The sequence below is a fragment of the Molothrus aeneus genome, chromosome 3 (genome assembly GCF_037042795.1).
Source record: "Molothrus aeneus isolate 106 chromosome 3, BPBGC_Maene_1.0, whole genome shotgun sequence".
In the NCBI taxonomy this organism is placed as follows: Eukaryota; Metazoa; Chordata; class Aves; order Passeriformes; family Icteridae; genus Molothrus; species Molothrus aeneus.
In genome coordinates, this window is record NC_089648.1 from 35,348,608 (window position 1) to 35,367,688 (window position 19,081).

The 19,081-nt window shown below is 44.4% G+C and overlaps 1 protein-coding gene across 4 annotated transcripts in view; it reads right to left on the reverse strand.

The window, feature by feature from the left end:
• XPO5 (exportin 5) overlaps nucleotides 1-19,046 on the reverse strand; it is a 29,499-nt gene extending 10,453 nt beyond the window's left edge. Inside the window, exons 1-21 of one of the 4 annotated variants that reach the window (XM_066546669.1) lie at nucleotides 18,785-19,046; nucleotides 18,418-18,539; nucleotides 17,724-17,796; nucleotides 17,021-17,158; nucleotides 16,529-16,711; nucleotides 15,474-15,515; nucleotides 14,610-14,636; nucleotides 14,133-14,318; nucleotides 13,377-13,453; nucleotides 12,841-12,940; nucleotides 11,350-11,433; nucleotides 10,820-10,945; nucleotides 10,507-10,597; nucleotides 8,792-8,920; nucleotides 7,934-8,049; nucleotides 7,009-7,164; nucleotides 6,553-6,594; nucleotides 5,820-5,927; nucleotides 4,359-4,558; nucleotides 3,625-3,724; nucleotides 2,571-2,752 (exon numbers count right to left, since the gene is read on the reverse strand). In XM_066546669.1, coding sequence (XP_066402766.1) covers nucleotides 2,571-2,752; nucleotides 3,625-3,724; nucleotides 4,359-4,558; nucleotides 5,820-5,927; nucleotides 6,553-6,594; nucleotides 7,009-7,164; nucleotides 7,934-8,049; nucleotides 8,792-8,920; nucleotides 10,507-10,597; nucleotides 10,820-10,945; nucleotides 11,350-11,433; nucleotides 12,841-12,940; nucleotides 13,377-13,453; nucleotides 14,133-14,318; nucleotides 14,610-14,636; nucleotides 15,474-15,515; nucleotides 16,529-16,711; nucleotides 17,021-17,158; nucleotides 17,724-17,796; nucleotides 18,418-18,539; nucleotides 18,785-18,889 — 2,387 coding nt within the window. In that variant the 5' untranslated portion in view covers nucleotides 18,890-19,046. The remainder of the gene's footprint in view (nucleotides 1-2,570; nucleotides 2,753-3,624; nucleotides 3,725-4,358; nucleotides 4,559-5,819; nucleotides 5,928-6,552; nucleotides 6,595-7,008; nucleotides 7,165-7,933; nucleotides 8,050-8,791; nucleotides 8,921-10,506; nucleotides 10,598-10,819; nucleotides 10,946-11,349; nucleotides 11,434-12,840; nucleotides 12,941-13,376; nucleotides 13,454-14,132; nucleotides 14,319-14,609; nucleotides 14,637-15,473; nucleotides 15,516-16,528; nucleotides 16,712-17,020; nucleotides 17,159-17,723; nucleotides 17,797-18,417; nucleotides 18,540-18,784) is intronic. The other 3 variants (XM_066546671.1, XM_066546672.1, XM_066546673.1) reach the window with 3 other exon arrangements.
• Between the last annotated feature and the right edge of the window lie 35 nt (nucleotides 19,047-19,081).

Here is a 19,081-nt window from a genome sequence, read left to right on the forward strand (position 1 = left end):
ATCCCAGCACAATAAAGGCTCTGCACCAATCAGGTCATGCAGCTACTGACTGCAGAAATACACCAAGGTGGCTGAAAATCATGATTTGGGTTTAAATTCAGGAGTGAACATTTTAAGCCAGAAGCTAGAAAACACCTAAATGAAATGAGGTGCCACAGAGGACGGGAGAATCATTACTCTGAAAACTGCAAGCAGTGATTAATAAAGCAACCTCAAAATTAATTCATTTAACACAGCTACCAACACAGATACAAATACAGGTAGGCACAATAAGATGCCACTCAAAGCTACTTCATTATTCCATTACCTGGACTACCTCGTTCTTCTCAGTTTGATCTCACCCATGACCTCCCTTCAGGCTACTTACCACCCTGGCAAAGGCCCAATGGCTTAACAGCTTCACTGCCTCTGTCTGCTAACACAGCAGCAGAATGCCACACACTACCCAGAGAGCACCTGCTCAGCCTGGAAACCCCCTCTGTTAGCACACTGGTGCCTGACTTGGTGCCCAGTCCAGCTGCTCAGCAGGATCCATGCTACTGCTACTTGCACATCTGCTCACACAGAAGCCAACACAGCCTGCAGGGACTTCCATATCTCTGTCCCAGGGTTGCATGTGGGCAACACTGGATGCTGCTTATCCATACAGAAAGGTGCCTCATGGCACAGATCTCAGAGAAGCATCCATCCCCAGGTAGTAATGTAACTACATCCCTGAAGCATCCTAAAAACAGGCACTTTCCTGCCAGGCAGCCTTCCTCATATGCCCATACCTCCTGCCTGCCGACAGGCAGCTACAGATTCCATATTCTCCTGTGTGATCCATATTAAAGAGGGCTTGAGGACCACATACATGGAAAAAGCACCTGAAGTCAGCAAAGAACACAACAGGATCTCCACAGCACAAGATCCAGCTTTGCCAAAAAGATTTAAGCATCATCATCAACACTTGCACTGAACAACTAGGAGCTTGCAGTTGTTAAAGAGAGGCCTATATATCCAACAGCAACAATGGAAAAATATGAAGCATTAAGATCCACTGTTCTGAATACATCATTCATTAGTTCCTGTTGGAGCATCCAGCTTAAGAAAAGCCCAGATGCTTCTGAGTGAAGTACAGGTTACTACCATGTATACAGAAAATATTTTGGTCTGCAGGTGAGATGCTTGAACAACACAGATGCATTATCTTAAAAAAAGCCCAAACCAGCCATGGAGCCTCTTTATATCCTGGATAGAGAACAGAGCTCCTGTGTTCTTTTGGAGGTGCTAAAATCCAGGCACAGAGTTTCTGCTTCTTCACAGAAGTGTTGACAGAAGTTGGATGACAGTTTCCTAAGCTTGTTGCAACAGAGATCCCAAGTGATTTTACTGAGGCACAAGTTCTGAGAGGAAGAGTGACTGCACGAGGAAAAAATGTCTGTTGTAGCCTGCTCAGACCTTGGGCACTGGTTTAGTTGCTCTCACACAACATGACACGTGGCAGGCACTGGAAGAAATGGCATGAGGCTCCCACTACTCAGGACAACTCTACCTAACCTCTCCCAAAAGCTCATCAATAGGATCTTCAGCCTTCCAGGATAAAAGGCAAAAACACTTCAAGCACAATTCTGTAGGTCTACCTGGTCACTGGCCAAAGTACCACATACTGTGCTACAGAGTTTAGTGATGAGGAACACTGCCAGTGTGGGCCAAGACAGCATGTGCTTGTCCCAACAGTCCAGCATGTTGCTTCTTTCAGGAAGCAGCACATTCCTGAGCTCAGTGACTACTAAACATAATTGACTAGACAGAGCTCAGGCAACAGAGCCCCTTCCCTTACAAACCCAGGAGTTGAAAAATCTAAGTGGATCTGAAAACACTTTTTCTCAAAAGGCCCCTGCCAAGGACAGAGCAGCGAGTTTTCAAGTATGTAACATGTTATCTCACAAAATTGTCCCATTAAGTCTGGCAAACTCCCAGAGTCAGGAGTTGCCCTGAGAGAGACTTCTCCTTTGTAATTCTGGGAACCATGCTCTTCAGGATTTCCCTTTTCTGCCTTCTCTTGCTGCCCCAGACTGACACACCACTGGTGACACGCAGAGAGGCACTGCATGGTAGCAACAGCCTGAGAGTATGCATTCACTGATTCCAAGAGCAGACAGTGCTTCAGGAGGCTGCTGCTCATGGTCAGCCAAGCCAGCTTAATTTAACACTGAAGAGAGAACAACGTGAGCGGATGCGATGAGAGCTGGGACTGCCCTGGTGGTGACGGGAGAGGTGGCCTTGTAGGGGCTGGGGGCAGAGCAGAGATGTTAGCTGAGAAATCATTAACTGGGGGGGTAGAACTACAGCAGTGGCTCCCATTAGCTTTGATGGCCTCCTGCAGGCCAGGCCAATGAACACTCAGAAGGCTCCAGTTTGCACAGTGCCATTCCCCACTGTGAGCAGTCAGGAACAGTACTTGGGCACTGGCACCAGCACTATTCCCACTGGCTTCACTGGGCAAACCATGCTCTGAGCATTCCACTTATTTATCACAGTTTGGCTTTCAGAGCCAACATAAATGATTTCAAATCAACTTGACCCACCTTATGAGAGCAAGTAAATTGTCAAAAAGCTTCAGGACCTGCTCAGTGCAGGGATTACGGTACATTGGAGTTCCACTGGGCAGGTATCCCAAAAAGAATCCTCCAGCTTTTGCCTCTTCAGTAGCAGCAGGCCAACGAGCTCGTTTCACGACTCCCAGAATAGTGTACACACAAAAGCTTATCTGCAGCAAGAGATGTGGAGAAAGGATTTCTTATCCAGATCACAGTCTGAATCAACAGGCTTTCAGAGAAACACACCATTGTCCCATCTCAAAGGGAATGTTCTAGAATGAGCCTAACCGGGTGATAGGAACAAACTCTGGTGAGTTTGCTGCCAGAAAAATGCAGCAAATGATCATGCTGTACTCCATCACCTTCAGAGAGCCCTGGCCATGGCAGGATGGCCTAGGAATTCACTATCAGACAAAGCACCAATGCATACCATCTCAAGAGCATGCAAGCAGCAAGGCAGGCTGCTAAAAGTAAGGGTCTAGACCATCAGTTCCTCGTGTCCTTCATGAGGGAAGATGCAGTGCTGGGACAGATACAGGTTCTGAGATGACAGAACTGCATTAGCCCCAAATCACTCTATGGACTACATTTCAGTGTCTTCTACAGATCTGAGGACAGCAACTCCATTTGCTGTTCAAGTGAAGACTTTACACTAAAAATTCAACACAAATCTCCTCAGATGAATTAAATTATATTCTGTGCTCCAGTCTGAGCACAATGTTTTCCATACTGCCTGGTTTAAAAAGCACAATTCACTGTGCCATATTTCTAAAAATCATGCAAATGCATTGCTTCTCCAAAACCAAACTCTATTATAAGCAAAGAGCAGGAAACAGTCTGCTTCACTCTGATAAATAACGTCATTTTGCATGGCCTGAATGCTCTTTACTGTAGTTAAAAGAGCAAAGGCCAGCCTGTTGTTTTGCAATCTAAAGAAGTACATGATCAGGAGACCTCGTGTGCAATCACAAGAGAAATGGGGATGGAAGGAGGCAGGTCTCCTTTCATTAAGGATTACACCTCTCCTGGTAATGATACTCACTCTAGACCGGTTCAGGCCACTAGGATCTTCCAACACTGGATCAGCAATTTTGTTGTCTGCACCCACGTAGGATATAAAGGCTTCAGGATCTGAGAGGACTCTGGCAGCAGCAGAAGACAGCAATGGGATTATTGTTTGTACCAGACAATTTAAGCAGAGCTTTGCACTGGCAATGAACACCTCACAAATACAGAGCAGGCTAGAGAGGCTAGGTAGCACTCCATCCTGTACATGGGAACATGCCTGAAAAGCATCAGAGATGGGTATACTCTCCAAACATTATCAGTTCTCTTGGGCTGTGGACATCTAAAAGATTCAAATCTCTTATGAAGATAGCCCTGCTGGGAAAACTCTTGTGCAAGCCCAGCTACCCAGAGCTGCAAAACATCTCAGTTTTAGTAAGAACTCAGCTTCTTCCCTTCTCCTGGTGATGAGCAAGGATGTCTTTTATTTCTTATTTTCTGCAAATGCTTTGAGCATGCTGGGGAATGTTCCTTCATTACCTTAAGCAACTCTTACCCAGAAATTTTCAGCAAACAGCATTTAGTCTGTTGGCAGTTTCTGAACTGCAGAACTATTATCACAATCACTGCCCATAGCAGAGGAGGTCAAGAGGCAGCCCACCACCCTCCTATGGTTTGTGTGTTTCCTTACTGGGCACGGCATTACCTCTTCAACACCTGCAGCTCTAAGCTGGAGAAGAAATGACCCACAGAAAGAAAAGTAACCCATACCTCTGCATCTCTGGGGAGAGCCATAAGCCAGCCACAGGAGCCATGAGCTCCTCCAGGAAAGCCTTCTGTCGCTCATAGTCTTTAAACTGGTTGCTGATGAGGACAAGAGCCTCCATAAGAGCACACTTTTCCATCTGTGTCAGAAGGAGCTCATTTGACAGCAGCTGTTTCACGTGGTTGTACAACATCTCAAAGTTTGGCTAGAAAACACATCCAAGTGGAAAAGCATCATGCATCTTGTATGGAGGAGGGGCATGGGGGAGGTAGAGAAGGGGTGTCCTGTACAGCTGGAGAAGAATGGCTGTTACCTTTTCTCAACATAGCCATCTCCATCTCACACTCAAATTTCTCTGCATGTTCAGTCTAAGAGAACTTCCATTTTTCCCTACCCCTCTATCATTATCCTGCATTTATTTTACTTTAACTCTCCAGAATGACTGAAATAAGAGGAAATCTCTCCCTAGGCAGTTCTATCCCTTACAGCAGTGTCACACCTCAAAACAGTTCTGATGCTTTTATTTGCTCACAGAAAGCACCTTGCTTCTTTGGCCAGACTCAGGATTCATCCATCTCTTTACTTGTGGTAAGTAACAACTCATATGGTTACAATGAGTGCCACAGGAATTCTTGCACTTCTTCCCTTCCTTCTCCAGTTGCCACCATATCTATCCGTAATTTTGTACAAACATTAGCAACCATCCTCTTCAGCAAACTCCTCTGAACATCTTTTGGGGCAACTCTGGGTCCTTGGTCTTCTACTGAGGATGTTTGGGAAAGAGACAGTTATAGCTCAAGGACCAATAAAGTGGAACAAAACCCAACCCATTAGTTCTTAGCATCAATTACAGAATGCAGACTGGAACCTCTAAATTACCTTAATTAACATGCTTTAAAAATGTCTTTGTTTAAACTAGCAATGTCCTATGGTCCTCCCATAATCCTAGGTCCCACTCCACAGAAACACATCTAAAGAATGTTGGATGCAGAGACTGTTTACTTCAGAAAAATGAACAAAACAACAGCTCATGGAATTTAAACGTATTTGTCTTCTAATATCTTCAAGCTCGTCCAGAAAACAAATGCTCCGCTTTTTTTCCTATATGATTTTAAGTAACAGAAGAAAATCTAGTGATTAGCTATGCTAGAGTCTTCAGCTAAGGAATTAACTGAGACCAACACAGGTGATAACATGGACATTCAGCAAACATTCCCATAAAACCAATGCAGTGCTGCTTGTATCACCCCTTTCACATTTAACCCACCAATCTACAATTCAACTCCTCAGGCAGAAAATTTTTCAGTGGGGAAGAAAAGAAGTACAGGGAATGAACCACTTTGCCATTTGTGCAGGAGGAATGTCTCCTGCAAAGAAAGCAGAGACTGTAGCCAAGGAAGTTGAAGATCCCACAAAATCCAACTGAAACTGAGGCAAGACTCTTTGTGACAGTTGCATTTACATACCAGGACAAGCTGAGGGTAATCCCGGCACATCTTTATGATAGAGGAGCACGCATGCCTTCTGACATTCTTCACTGCTCGAGTTCTAGGAGCCTGGACAGACACAACAAACTTCAATGCAACAAAACAAAAGTTCAGCCAAATGCAGGGTATCTTCAAGAGACAAATTCATTACATATAAATTTCTGCACTGTTGAGCATAGATCAAAAAAACATCTCCATGCCTGCCCTGCTCCCTCCAAACAATCACACAGCAACCAAATTTCCTCTGAAGCAGTAGTCAATTCAAGCAGTCCGTGTTCAAACAAGCTGTACTTCAGGAGTGAGGATGCCATAGCTCTTACTCACTACTTCAAGACTCCAGGCACTCCTTAGGTAACTGGCAGGTTTAATGCCATCCTTCAGAGCTATTTATGCCAAGTACTGAAAGAATACCCAGAGCTAATGAAGGGATTTCACTCTCAGGAAGGCCAGCACTGACTGGGGAACTAAGTGCACTGGCCTTAGAGCACACCTGTGCCCTTCTAAGTTTGTGAGCCAAAGCTTAGTAGGGTATGTCAACCACAGAGATCAGCAATATCTAGACCCCCCAGCTTTTTCAGGAGCAGAACTATACTTGAGAAGCCTACTTCAGCAGAGTCTTCAGACTCAGAATGCTCGCTCCACTAGAATATGATTTGATCCAACTGTTACAACTCATTAGATAATAATTCAGTAGATAATAATTCAGACGTACCTTACTTTCTTCTACAACTTCAAAGGTAACTGAAGCAAACAGCTGTGAGAAAAGGGAGGAAAAATTAAAAAAATTGTATCATTTGTTAATATTTAGAACTCATGTCTCTTTGAGCTCAAGGAACAAGTAATAAGGATTTTAACGCAATTTCATGGAAGTCAGTGAAGAACCCCTGAGTGATCTGAAAGATGAATCATCAATACAGTGACGCCTTGAAATAAAACATGGCCAGAGCATGTAATTAATACTAAGATTAAAGGGTAAAAACTACAAAATTTGGGTTAATTGACATTACTCTTCTTGTGACAAGCCTCAGTCTTGGTTTCTCCCATCTTTAACATGAAGAACAGTCCTTCCCTGAGAGCAGCATCAAGAGGATTGACTACTGCAGTTTAATTCAAGAGCCCTGCACCACAAAAAGCTGATGTGATTTTAGCAGGGTCTGCATGTACCTACCTTGGAAAGTACTTGGGGGAGGTATTCTGGTCGGTAAGTGACAAACGGAAAGAGAGCAGAGACATTGGTGAGCACACAAGACAGGATCAGAGGATCTTTTGTTTCAAAATTAAGGACAAGCTGCAGCAGATCTATGCCATCATTCACAGGGATTTCCTACAAAGATAGCAAAAAGAAAGGAAAGAAAAAGGGAGGCAACACTCAATACTTCAACCTCTAGCATACTTCCTACAAAACCTAGGAAAAAGGCTAAGGCAAAAAAGACAGCAGCATCGCCACTGTTGATAGGACACTCTGGAGACATCAGTCTCTAGTCCCCATACTATTGCTTACACCTCTAGGAAAGGCAAATTTCCTCTCTCAGTCTGTCTCCCAATTCTCCTCTTGACACTGTCCAACAGATTTCAAGCTTAACCAACTGTGTTGACCTATGTAATTACTCTACTGTGATTAGATTGATGAGTATATGAGCAGTTTAATCTAATAAAAAAATCAAGTCAGTCTACATCAAACTGATCCTTCTGATTTGTCTGCTGTTGAACAAGAGAGAGAAAATTATCTCCTACTCTCTGGGCATAGTTTCTCTCATTTACTTAGAAATAATAAGAGGATAATTAAATAAACTCAAGAAATTTTTCCTTAAGTAATATCTTCTCCTCTAGCAAGGCACTATGTAAAAGCATGTCACCTGAGCACTCTCCGGTGACTTCTCATCCCACAGTGTCCAAAACTAAGACAGTATGAGTTTGTTGTCATCAAAAGAAGGGTCATTATTCCTCATGAGAACGGCTCACCAAACATTCTGGGTTTTGCATGGAGGTAACCAGCTACTACAAATTGCTCAAGGATAAGAGAACTGCAAAACCCCACTGGTGTCGACCCAGAAGCAAGCAAAAGAAAAGGCAGGAGCATGGGATACACATACATCTTTATCCATGGTTCGAAACATCTGGCTGATGACGCTCTCCGAGAAGAAGGTCATGGCATCCCACTGCACAAAGGATGGAGAGAAGATGGAGCAGAGACCTTCGCCTGTCTTAGCTGAAAGGAAGAGAACACTGGAGCTCTCACCATGCTCCTCAACAGCAGCCTGGTAAGTTCCTGTGCTGCAACACCTTAGCACTCACAAGTATTTTAAGCACACAGCTCTCCCTGCAGATGCCTGGCAGGGATGCACTGGGAGCAATTAAGGTAATCCCGTGTGATTTGCTTAATTCAAGTGAAGGCTCCTGAGGCATAAAACTTTGAGGTACTGTGCAGAGCAATATGAACAGATCACAGAAAGGAAAAGAAGGGAGACCACATGCCCAGACTCAGCACTGCAGGCAAGACTGCCCTCGGTGTGACTCTGCAGAGCACCAAGCAGCCTTCCTTCAGAGCAGGGAAAGCAAAGAGAATGACAAGGAATTTGCCAGATAATTTCCCTAACAAAAGTAATAAATACGTTACAAAGACAAAATGGCCCAAATAATTGTAAAATTGTATCAGAGGGACAGCTGTACCTGTTCTGCAGAGAGATTTGGGGGAAGGAAAGGAGAAGGGGAGGCTTTACATTACTTATGCCATATGTAGACTCCAAAGGGATATATTAAGGAAGGGGTGGGTTTGACTTAGTTTTGCTTTTAACTTGCAAAAACCTTAAAATCCTTAAAATCTACCATGGGGTCTTGGCTACCACTTAAAATATTCCAACAACATCAATAAAAAAAAGGCCAAGAAATTTCTTCTTGGCTTTAATTACAAAAACAAATCCCATATCCCTAATATTTTTCAGGTAACCTACAGTTCGTGGGTCCAGTATCAACAGGAGCTGTGAGTTGGTACTTCAGCCATTCACCAGCCATTTGGAAGCCAGTTAGAGGGTCCAGACGACAAGCCATCCTCATCACCTCCCCTTGCTGGGCTCGGAAAGCTGCAGGGAAAAAGCACACACCAAGAAACCAGCTGATGCTGCAAATTTTGCAGAGCCACGAACATTATGGACTTCTGCTTTGGCAACAGCTGTGTAGTGGGCACAGATACACAACCAGTAAAGCAGGTACAATAGGATGGGCAATTTTTGAAGTGATTTAAGCGGACTAAACAAATGACATACTAACATTAAAAAAAAGTACAATTAAAATGCAGTATGAATTATGAAAATCTATGCTGATGCCTTTTCCTGGTCTTAAAAAATTGAGAGCCAGACATGGTTAAAGGATAAGGGGTTTCTGCCTTGGTATTTTAATAAGGATCCTTATTGGTGCACCACTTTGCCAAGGTGTATCACTGTGGCACCTTTTACCTTGCCAAGGTAAAAATCCCTTATCCCTTAACAGTGTCTGGCTCTGAGTTTTTTAAGACCAGGAAAAGGCATCAATGCTCAACCAAATTTACTACAATTAAGCCTCTATTCTTCATTTAAAATATGCTTTCAACTATAAACAATTGCTGCTTACAGAGCACCTGGAGATACTGAGATTAAATACCACCATTAGATAACTATCACTTCCTTTAGCTAAACAGTTTCCTAGATTATTCAACTAATGACAAACAAACTTGATCTCAAAGCCCAGTTGCCTTGTTTTCAGTTTCAAAGATACTAAAAACAAAGTACAGAACAAGAATTTCACTTGTTCCAAAATATTCCAGTGTAAGATCACAAAAAAGAACCAGCTCTGCTAACTACACAAATGCAACTTGCATTGTTAATTAAAGTTGCGTTGCCAAGTAATTTTATTTTGTGTTTCAAATTAGTTATATATTCTTATATATGTGATGTCTTTAATATAACTTACCCTCTAAAACTATTTCAAATTCTGGCTTTGTGCATTTAGCTACTTTATATTTTCTATCCAAAAGAATTTCTTACAATAAGCGAAACTATCTAGTAAGCAATAAAAATGAAATGCTTAAAATCTTTACACATAAATGTAAAATGTAAAAATTTACGTAATTTCTTCCGTGGATCCTCCCACCCACCAAGTTAGTACCAAATGACACCAGCCAGTGAGAACCAACTTCAGTTTTGGGAAGATGAAAGAAAAAGTAAAATCACTAATATCCAGCACTAGTTTAAGATCCTTATTAAATTAGGCTATTGCAATTGCTCAGCTCTAGCTATTGGTACTAAACCAGAAGCTTCCTACCAGGACCAAGACAGATTCTTTCTGGAATGACATCTAAATTCTTTTGTAAACTGCCTTCCTCTCCTAACCTGAGCATGACTTGAGGCTGTTTAATTTCCTCCTCTAGGGGACCAAAAGACACATGTGCTTTGACACCAGTATGCTATTAGGCCATCTATCTGACCAGCCAGCAAAACAGCAAATAATAAAATTAAACACATGAGCTGCCCCAGGAAAATCCTAACTTAATTTACTCCAAGATCCAGACTTAAAAAGTTGAGAAACAAATGGAAGCTGCCAAGCCAATCTGCTAGGCTCCAAGCTCAGCCAGTGAAGTAAAAGCAGGAAGGACAGATAGACAACAGAATGCAGAAAGGTCATGGCAACTTACAGTTGAAGAAGGCATTGAAGTCCTCATCACTGTCAAAATCAAAACGGGAGTATTCACAGCTGGGGCTGTCTGCTTTGGAAGGAAAGCCCACCTGGAGACAAAGTGGAAAAGGTCAGGAAAAAAAGTCAACCATCACAGCTAACACCAGCTTCAAGGAAATGAAGGCTGGAGGCAAGGAGCAAGATAACAACTGTGCTCAGCAGCCTGGAGCTCATGTTTGGCCACAACACAACAAAAATGTCACTTCTTCCCCCATGACCACAGGCCACGTTCACCAGGCACCTTCCCAAAACCACCTGTGATTTCCACATACCTTCACCAGGTTGGTCATGGATGCACGGAGATACTTGGGAACAACAGCCAGCAACAAAGGGTCACGAGACAGAACTTCATGCCGAAAGAGGGCTCCCCATGTGATCTGGGTGGAAGAGCGCAGAAACTGGGGGAAGAAGAGAGGAAAGAGAGAAGCAGAACAGGATTTCAGTGCTGGAATTTCCACTGATAACATTAAGTGTTGCTATCAGAAAGCAACAGCAAATTATACTGACTATTAAGTTGAGGCCAAGGCACATTGAAGGCACACTGCAAATTCCCAGAAAGCCAAAAATCTTTAATACTAGGGCTGGTTGCAAATTTTGCATTTTCTACTCAGTTCTCCGTCAGGAAGTGCTCCTGATGGTGTGGTAATGGACTAGAAAACACTCTGCCTTCCAGGCCTTCAGCTGAAATGGAAAGCCTAGAGAGCAATATTTAGCAGCTGAAGTTCTGTAGTTTTCTACAGGCTAGCTCAATTATGCATTCACACACGCAGACACACATGAAATTTTTCAGCCCTTTACATACCTGGCTGGGATGGGTTGTGAAGGCTAAAAATGACTCAAGGTATTTCCCAAAGTTGGCTGGCGTTTCCACATTACAATCTGAGCCCTATGAGGAACATGAAGTATTTCAGACAAAATACTAACTTTATGGCAGGCTGGGCTCACAAATGGTATGTTTCAGGGTAAAGCAGGAGCACTACATCCAAGGCCATAGACTGTAAAGGAGCAGAGACAGAAACACTGAACAACTGATTTTTTTCTGAAACCAGTATAGCCCGAGGAACATCAAGTTCTGTTGACCAGCCTGGAGGTGCTGGAGACACCACCACCCTCATTCAAGAGTAACAGGTGACTTCTCACATAGTGGAGCTCCATTAAAACCAATTTTACAACCACTGCTGCTGCCATGAGTCACAATTTCACTTCTATTGGGTCAAACCCACACAGCAGAACCAAAGTAGTACAATTCAAACCAATGATTTTCACAGGAAAATACACCCAGATAATTTCACTAAATTTCTCCAATTTTTCTCCATTTTGTGTATTTAACATATGGGTATCCATGACCAGTAACTTTCTTGGAAGTTTGTCAGGAAATTAAGTTTTGCCCGGAGCCATAAACTCAAGGTTTTGCTTCTCAGAAATTATAACATGATCTGGTGCCCTCAAGATCCCTGAAATTGTACAGCTCAGTGCTGCCTCTCCCAAGTGAATCTGAATTAGCAAGCTCCATCTCATTACTTCATTATGGATTAACAGCTCCTACTGCCTAACAGCAAGTGGAGTCACTGCAAGCAGTAATGCACTCGGTATGCTGTCCATTCTTTTTAGGGATGAATTCTCAAAGGTTGTTTTTTGTTTTTTTTCTTTCCCTCCCTATGAGACTTTACTTTGCTCTATCTCTTTTACAGACTGGTTGCTTCAATCTCTTCACAAACAACATCTCTCAACAAGCCTGCCCTCTTCACTGTAGAAGCACTCAGCTGAATGGAGGGAGTGGGAATTCAGCACCAGCATGGCATGAACAGTATGAATTTGCATCTTCATCCCAACATTGACACAAAGCATTACAAAGATGAACAGCAGGAACAAAACCCGTTTCTTCCTTCAGCTTCAGAGAGTCTTGGTAGAAGAACAGACAGGTATACTCTCTGAGTTATTTTTATTGGGAAATTTAAAAGGCTTCCAATAGAAGAGTAATTTCCTGGACTAGATTTTCTGTAGCAGTAGTCAGCTAAAAACCTGACCAATTTTCAGTGAAGCTCAGCATTTTACAGAGGTTATAGGAAATGGTTCTTGATGACAGCAAAGCCCTAGCATCAATCAGGGTCCCTCCATTCTACATTCCTATGACTTGGTAGGACACAGTTAACCCACTTAAAAGCAGAGCCATTTCTGCCTTTTGGAAATGCAGGGAGAGAACCCTGGTCCTACCTTAGATCAGGGTTGCCTCAAGCCCCAGCCCTAAAAACTAGCCCTGCCAGTTTTGCTGTTGGTATTAATAAAGACTTACTAGCAACGCACATAGCTGGCTGCCCAACGCGCACAAAACTTGGCAAAGCCTCTTCAAGAAAACATAGTGCTTCTCCACCAGGCCTTCTCCATCTGCTGTCCTGGGAATGAGGGAAGAGGGAAAAACAGGATCACAGTTACTCATGCTGTAGCTGACAGGCACACTGCTGTCTATCTTGTAGACAGAAAGAGGACGAGAGCAATTTGATTTTATCACAGTGGGATTTTCTTTGCTATTATCAAGAAGTACTGGCATCTAAAACCTCTGAAATTGCCTCTTTGAAAGAGTCCTTCCTCTGGATCAGCTTCAGGCTAAAACAAAGTCGGGGAGCTGTGATATTTATACCTCCTTGTCTTTCAATTATGGGTTTGGGAAAAAAACCAACCCTGGTTTTCCAGGTTTTGCAAAAGAAATGGTGGTTTTGTTCTCTCCTATCCAGTCCCTGCTTCCTTTGCTTAAGCAGCAGTATCTTTTGCACCTACAAAGCCATTTGTATGCAGTATTGTGTGAAATCACAGCAGCACTAGGGTACTCACTGGGCAGCAGAGAGGATGCAGTGCATGGCAACATCTCCAAACAAGACCATCAGAGGCTTCCGATCCTCCAGCTTACCCTACACACAAAACACAACGCATGCTTCAATTAGAACTTATTTATTCTCATCTACATAAATATTTATTTCCATCTGCAAGGAAAATTAGGAGAGTCACAATTTTCTTTCCATCTAGGGAGAGGCTTACAGTCCACATATGACTGAAGTAAAAACTTTCCAAAATTCCAAGGTATCTGATCTAAGAAAATGTCTCCAAGCAATCCCACCACAGGAACTTTAAATGGCAAAACTGACCCTGAGACATTATCTTTTATTCACAGAAGACTGGCTAATTATTTATAGGCAGCTGATAAACACTCAGCCTTGACACTCATCTGCTTGTGAATGAATGGGTCAAAATCACCTGTTTAGATCCTGCTGTCATTTCTCTGAGCTGCCAGGTGACACAGCTGATGACACTATTTTCCACTTCACAGTTGTAGAAGTGGGGGGTAAAAGGTCAGTGAAGACCTCCAAGTTCAAACTGCAAGGAGAAGTGAGCACAGAATTTGGAGAGGGTTCTAATGGTTGCTCTGTGTATAGTGCTGGCGTGACATTCACACCAAATATCTTTAACAGAATCAGCTCAATTTGAATTTTGATTCTCAGATAAAAAGGCAAAGATAGCATTGCTCAGTCTAAAGAATTATATAGGAGAATAATAAAAGGGAGCCAGAAGAGTCAGAGAGGAAGAACTCACTTTCCTGCTGACAGCAATCAGGAGGCACTCTGCTGCTCCAACTTGGAGTTCAGGCTCATTTAGGAGCAGACACAACATCTCCAAGAGCTTGCAGTTGTCTGCTGTAATATGGCTTAGGGCTACCCAGTCAATGTAGCCAGCCAAAGTGTTGAGTGCTGCTATCCCCACACGACAGTTTGCCTGGGCCTGTGAACAGAGAGCAGGCACAAGGTCAGAGCCAGAGAAAAACAGCAATTCCCATCTAAAGCCACCCACTCCCTGAAATAACAGTACCAAGAACCCCCCTGAGAAAGTGAGAGATTTGGACCCTTCTGCCACTCCTCACTTGTCTCTTCTCAAGGGGTTTGTATTAAGTGTGAACAAATCCATCTGTGTGAAACTGCAGGCAACAACTTGAAAGCCTAGGAAAAGTCTAGTTCTAAGTAACCTAAATCTTAAGAATTACTAATGAGCTAACTCTCATGTAGCTCCACTCACCTTTGGTTCCTGAGCCAAATCAGTTTTCTGAAAAAGAAAACAAGAGAGGGTAAGTAACAGCTACAGCACACATTTCCACCCAGCCACTGCTGTACAGGCTTATCCTCAAGGACACAGCCAAAAAAGAGGCTGCATCACAGTCTCCCTCTCAGAACATTGCTGCAGCCAACAGTCACCTCTGCAGCCACCAGCTAGCTAAGATAAGAGGACTCTGAATTTCCAAGTTAAGCCACAATTCCCTTCTCATCCAAAAGGTAACACTCCAGTCAGCAGGCACCAGGGAGACACAGGAGACAAGAAGGAAAGGCATTTTGGTACTTCCTGGAGATTTCCAGGAAAGAAGCTTTTGTCCTTTTAAGAGCATCATACACCCAAAAGCCAGACTCTGAAAAGATGCTGGTGGCTTTTAAGATTCAAGTCTGAAAAGGTGTTTTGTTCATGGTCAGAAAGGCAGCTGGAGAGAGCTGGAGCAGCAACTTACAGCCTGACTCTGAGGCCTAGGACACTTAACAGCAACAATGCACTGCCTGTACCATCTTTTTGTCTAATGCAAACTAGTCCCTCAGATACTCAGTTTGATTTGGTTTTCAGTTGCAAAGACACCACAAGCATTTCTTTCTACTGTAAGCTTTTGGTCTGGCCTATTCACTGCAGTGATGTTTTTAATCAGCTTGAGTCCCAAACACCTCATATATGACCCACCTTACAAACATGTTTATCTATTAATCCATCATACTTATAAGCACTGCACACTATTATGGGCTTGGGGACCTATCCATCATCTCCCCCAGTCTGTGTGCAGACAGGTGAACACCCAACCCTCAGAAATGACTCTGTGCACAAATAGCCCAAAGATCTGCTAACCTGTGGAGAGGTGAGGACTTCTTGTTCCTGGGGTGCTCCAACCTTGCCAATCAGAAAGATTCCACCGTTAGCGGAAGCAGCCACACTTCAGAGCCTCAAGCATTGCAATGCAAACCTTACCTGGAAATGCATTTCAACCAGACTACGAAACACACAAGGGTCACCCTCCCATCACCATGAACTGCACAGAAAACTGGCTGCTCTACAGGATAGGGGGTTGCTCTGCCTGACAGTGCATCAGGAAGGTGTACAGAACACACGGAGAAAAAGGGTGTTTCATTGCTTCCCAGTTTCACATTTAGTATAACTCTGGATTTTAATTCATGGAAAAAAAGAATATGAGATATGACTAAGCAACTAGTTTCTAGTTTGGTTTCTCGACTGTGCTTCACTCTCAAATCCATTTCCTTTTCACAGGAACAGATGGGGGTAGAGACTCCCCTTCATCATCCATTGTGACTGACCTGCACATCTCTGATTCTAGGTAAGAATTCAGGAAAGAAGTCTGTTTACACAAAAATAGAGCATTCTTCACTGCAACTTTGCAAAAAAAGGGCTTCCTGACTTGAGCTCTTGGAGAAAAGGACCAGAGGCCCAGAAACATGTTGACACATGAGAAAGTCATGCATTTTGGTGCATCACCTCAAATGTAGGACTGCAGCATGAGAGAGCAGACGCGATTCCTGAATGGCATCTCTTAATTACTGTGTGTTACAAAAACCATCCCAAATTACCTGATTCTGCCACAACCACACCTTCATTTTGCTAAGCTGTACACCCCTACTGCCAGCACACATTCCAACAGCATGGATGAAGCATGAATCCACTCAAGCCATTTACACTAGCAAAATCAAAGTATCAACACTAATGCTATCAGCCTTGTGTGTTCAGTCTTTCTGATCAGCACCAGTTTCCTAGGCCACAGCAGATCCCTACCCCGGAGCGGCAGCAACAGATTTCAGTTTCTGCTCTTGCTTCCCCAGCAATTTGCCAGCTGCATCCCAATTCCTAAATGCTTCCAGCACAAACTAAACCCAAGGGAAGAAGACTCTTACCATGAGTCTGTACTTGTTGACATTCTGCTGCAGGGCAGTTAGTAGGAAGCTGAAGATCTTTTCCATGTTCTGGGTGAGGGTTTGCTGGATATCTCGTCGCCGCTGGGTAGGTAGAGTTTGAAAAGTCACCACATCCTCTGCCAAACGTAGGAGGATGAACATCACCAGTTCTGTCTGAGTTTCCTGATGTCCCAAAGTGAAATACACTCCATCAGCACAGTCCAAACATTAAAATTTCTAGAGACTAGCTCAAAGATGTGGAGAGAAAGCAAGCATGCATGAAGATAGAGGTCTCATGTTGAGAAAGTAAAACAGAAGGATGTCGCTCTCTCTGCTAGTCATCTCAAGATAGATTAATCTCACAGGGATTTTTGAGTCCATCACCAACCTGTCTCACTTGACCATGAGTGAGTTAGATTTTTCTCAGGTTGATGGAAGAATGAACCCCACCCTAAGAGCAAGCAAAAGAGACCAGACAGCTGTGTTTCATACCCCTTGCTTGGAAAGGGTATCCAGCTCCTTTAGCATGTCAGGCCAGTGCTGAGGCCATTCCCGCTTGATCATCTCCACCACAATGCGAGACAGCACATCCTTAATGTGACTTTCCTCCTCCAGGATACTTTGAGTTCCCTGTAACACAAAGGGGACAGTTACACAAAACAGCAAGCATCAGGCATTTATAACTCTGACCTGGGAAACAGTGTTTGCAAACATTCTAAACCACAGAAACTAAAACCAAAGCAAAACACAACACTGGGCAGCTCTTCATTGCAACTACCTTAGATGATACTCCTATGCTCCCAAGCATCCATAGCTAATAAACTCTGGGAACCAGACGGATTCGCCTCAAAAGAAGGTCCCTTGGTCATGACAGCAATCACAACAGAGAAAACACAACTAAGATAACGGCTTTAGTATTTTTGCAAAGGATAAGAACATTTGTAGCTACTGAATTTCCTTCTAAGAAAAGAAAAAATACTTTACATATGTTATACAAGCCTCACAATTTCCTGCCATGTGAGGTAACATAGCTGTTCACCTAACAAGACAGAGAAAAGCACTGAAACAACTAGAGACACAAAGTGAAAAAGCAATGAAAAGAAAAACTGAATTCAGATCCTCTGTGCTAATTAACTGGAGTATTTTTTACTTTTGCTCTCACATTTCAGGGCAGCCTGCGGGAGCAGGTACTTACACTGGATATGAGGCCCATAACATTGTTCTTTAGATAAACTTTTTCTAGGCGAGGCATATTGTTCCAACGGTATCTGTTAAAAATAAACAAACAAAAAAGAAACCAAGTCAAAACATCTGTAAGGATCTCTGACTTAATTCTCAAGGAACCATTGCTTCTTTACCTAAACTAGAGACACTACCACCTCCCTGCCTCTGCCAGCACCCAATCCCTTCATGAAAGGGCTGAGTTAAAACTGCTGCTGGCAAATGGGCATGCCCCACCGAGGTCAACAGACACCAGAACCAGCAGCAAAAGCACAAAGCATCAGGTCTGTAGAGGCGGCAGAGAAAGGAATCTCAGGACTGAACTAATACAAAGCCTCTTTGTTAGCAGGAGGCCAACGACAGACCTCTGCAAAGACCTACTGGAAAACCAGTGCTTGTTTTCATCTTTTGATGTTAACGTGTCTTACAGCTCAGTGAATTCACCTTCCCAACCTGCCGGAAAGCAAGTCTCTCTTTCTTTTACAGAATAATAAAAAAATCCAGAGCAGGACTGCAACTGTCCTCTGCTGCAGAACAAACTCCCTGCGTCCTGAAAGTGCCTCCCGGGGGTGGGAGGTGCCGGAATGGGCACAGATCCCACGCCAGAGCTGGGTGGCGGCAGGCTAGGACCCTTCCCAAGCTTGGCGGCACGGGACGAGCTGACTTACTTGACCACATGCTCCAGGATCTGCAGGCCGAAGTGCCGGACGATGGCCGTCTGCGTCTTCTCCGCCAGCTTCAGCCCGCAGGGCACGCAGATGGGGCACTTTTCCTTGAATTCTTCGCAGAACTAGGGGAGGAGGGCCGGGAAGCGCACACGCAGTTACACACCGGGGCAGGAGGTGGCAGCCCCATCCCTGGCGGAGCACGCCGGGCACACGCGGCCGCCCGACCCCCGCCGCCTGCTGACGGCTCCCGGCACTTCACGGGACGCCCGGGACCGGCACAGGCTCTCGCCCGCCCCGGGGCCGTGCGGACGGGGTGCCCGCGTGGCCGGAGCCCGGCGCCCTCCCTCCCTCCCTGGCCGGGCCGTACCTTGAGGGCCTCGAGGCGGTACCGCTGCGTGGACGCCGGGTCCATGATGACGGTCACGGCCTTCACTAGCTGCTCGCAGAGGCCGCTCACCTGCTCGGCGGACATGGCGGAGGCGGCGGGCGCGCGCCACCGGCCACCCACGGGAGGGACGAGCGGGGCGGCCGGGACGCAGCTCCGCGCATGCGCCTTGGGGGACACGGGGACACGGAGAGAACGCGGGCGCCGCGCACCGTCGCGGCGGGGACACGCGCACGCCCCACCGCACCCTGGAGAACTACGACTCCCGGCGTGCCCCAC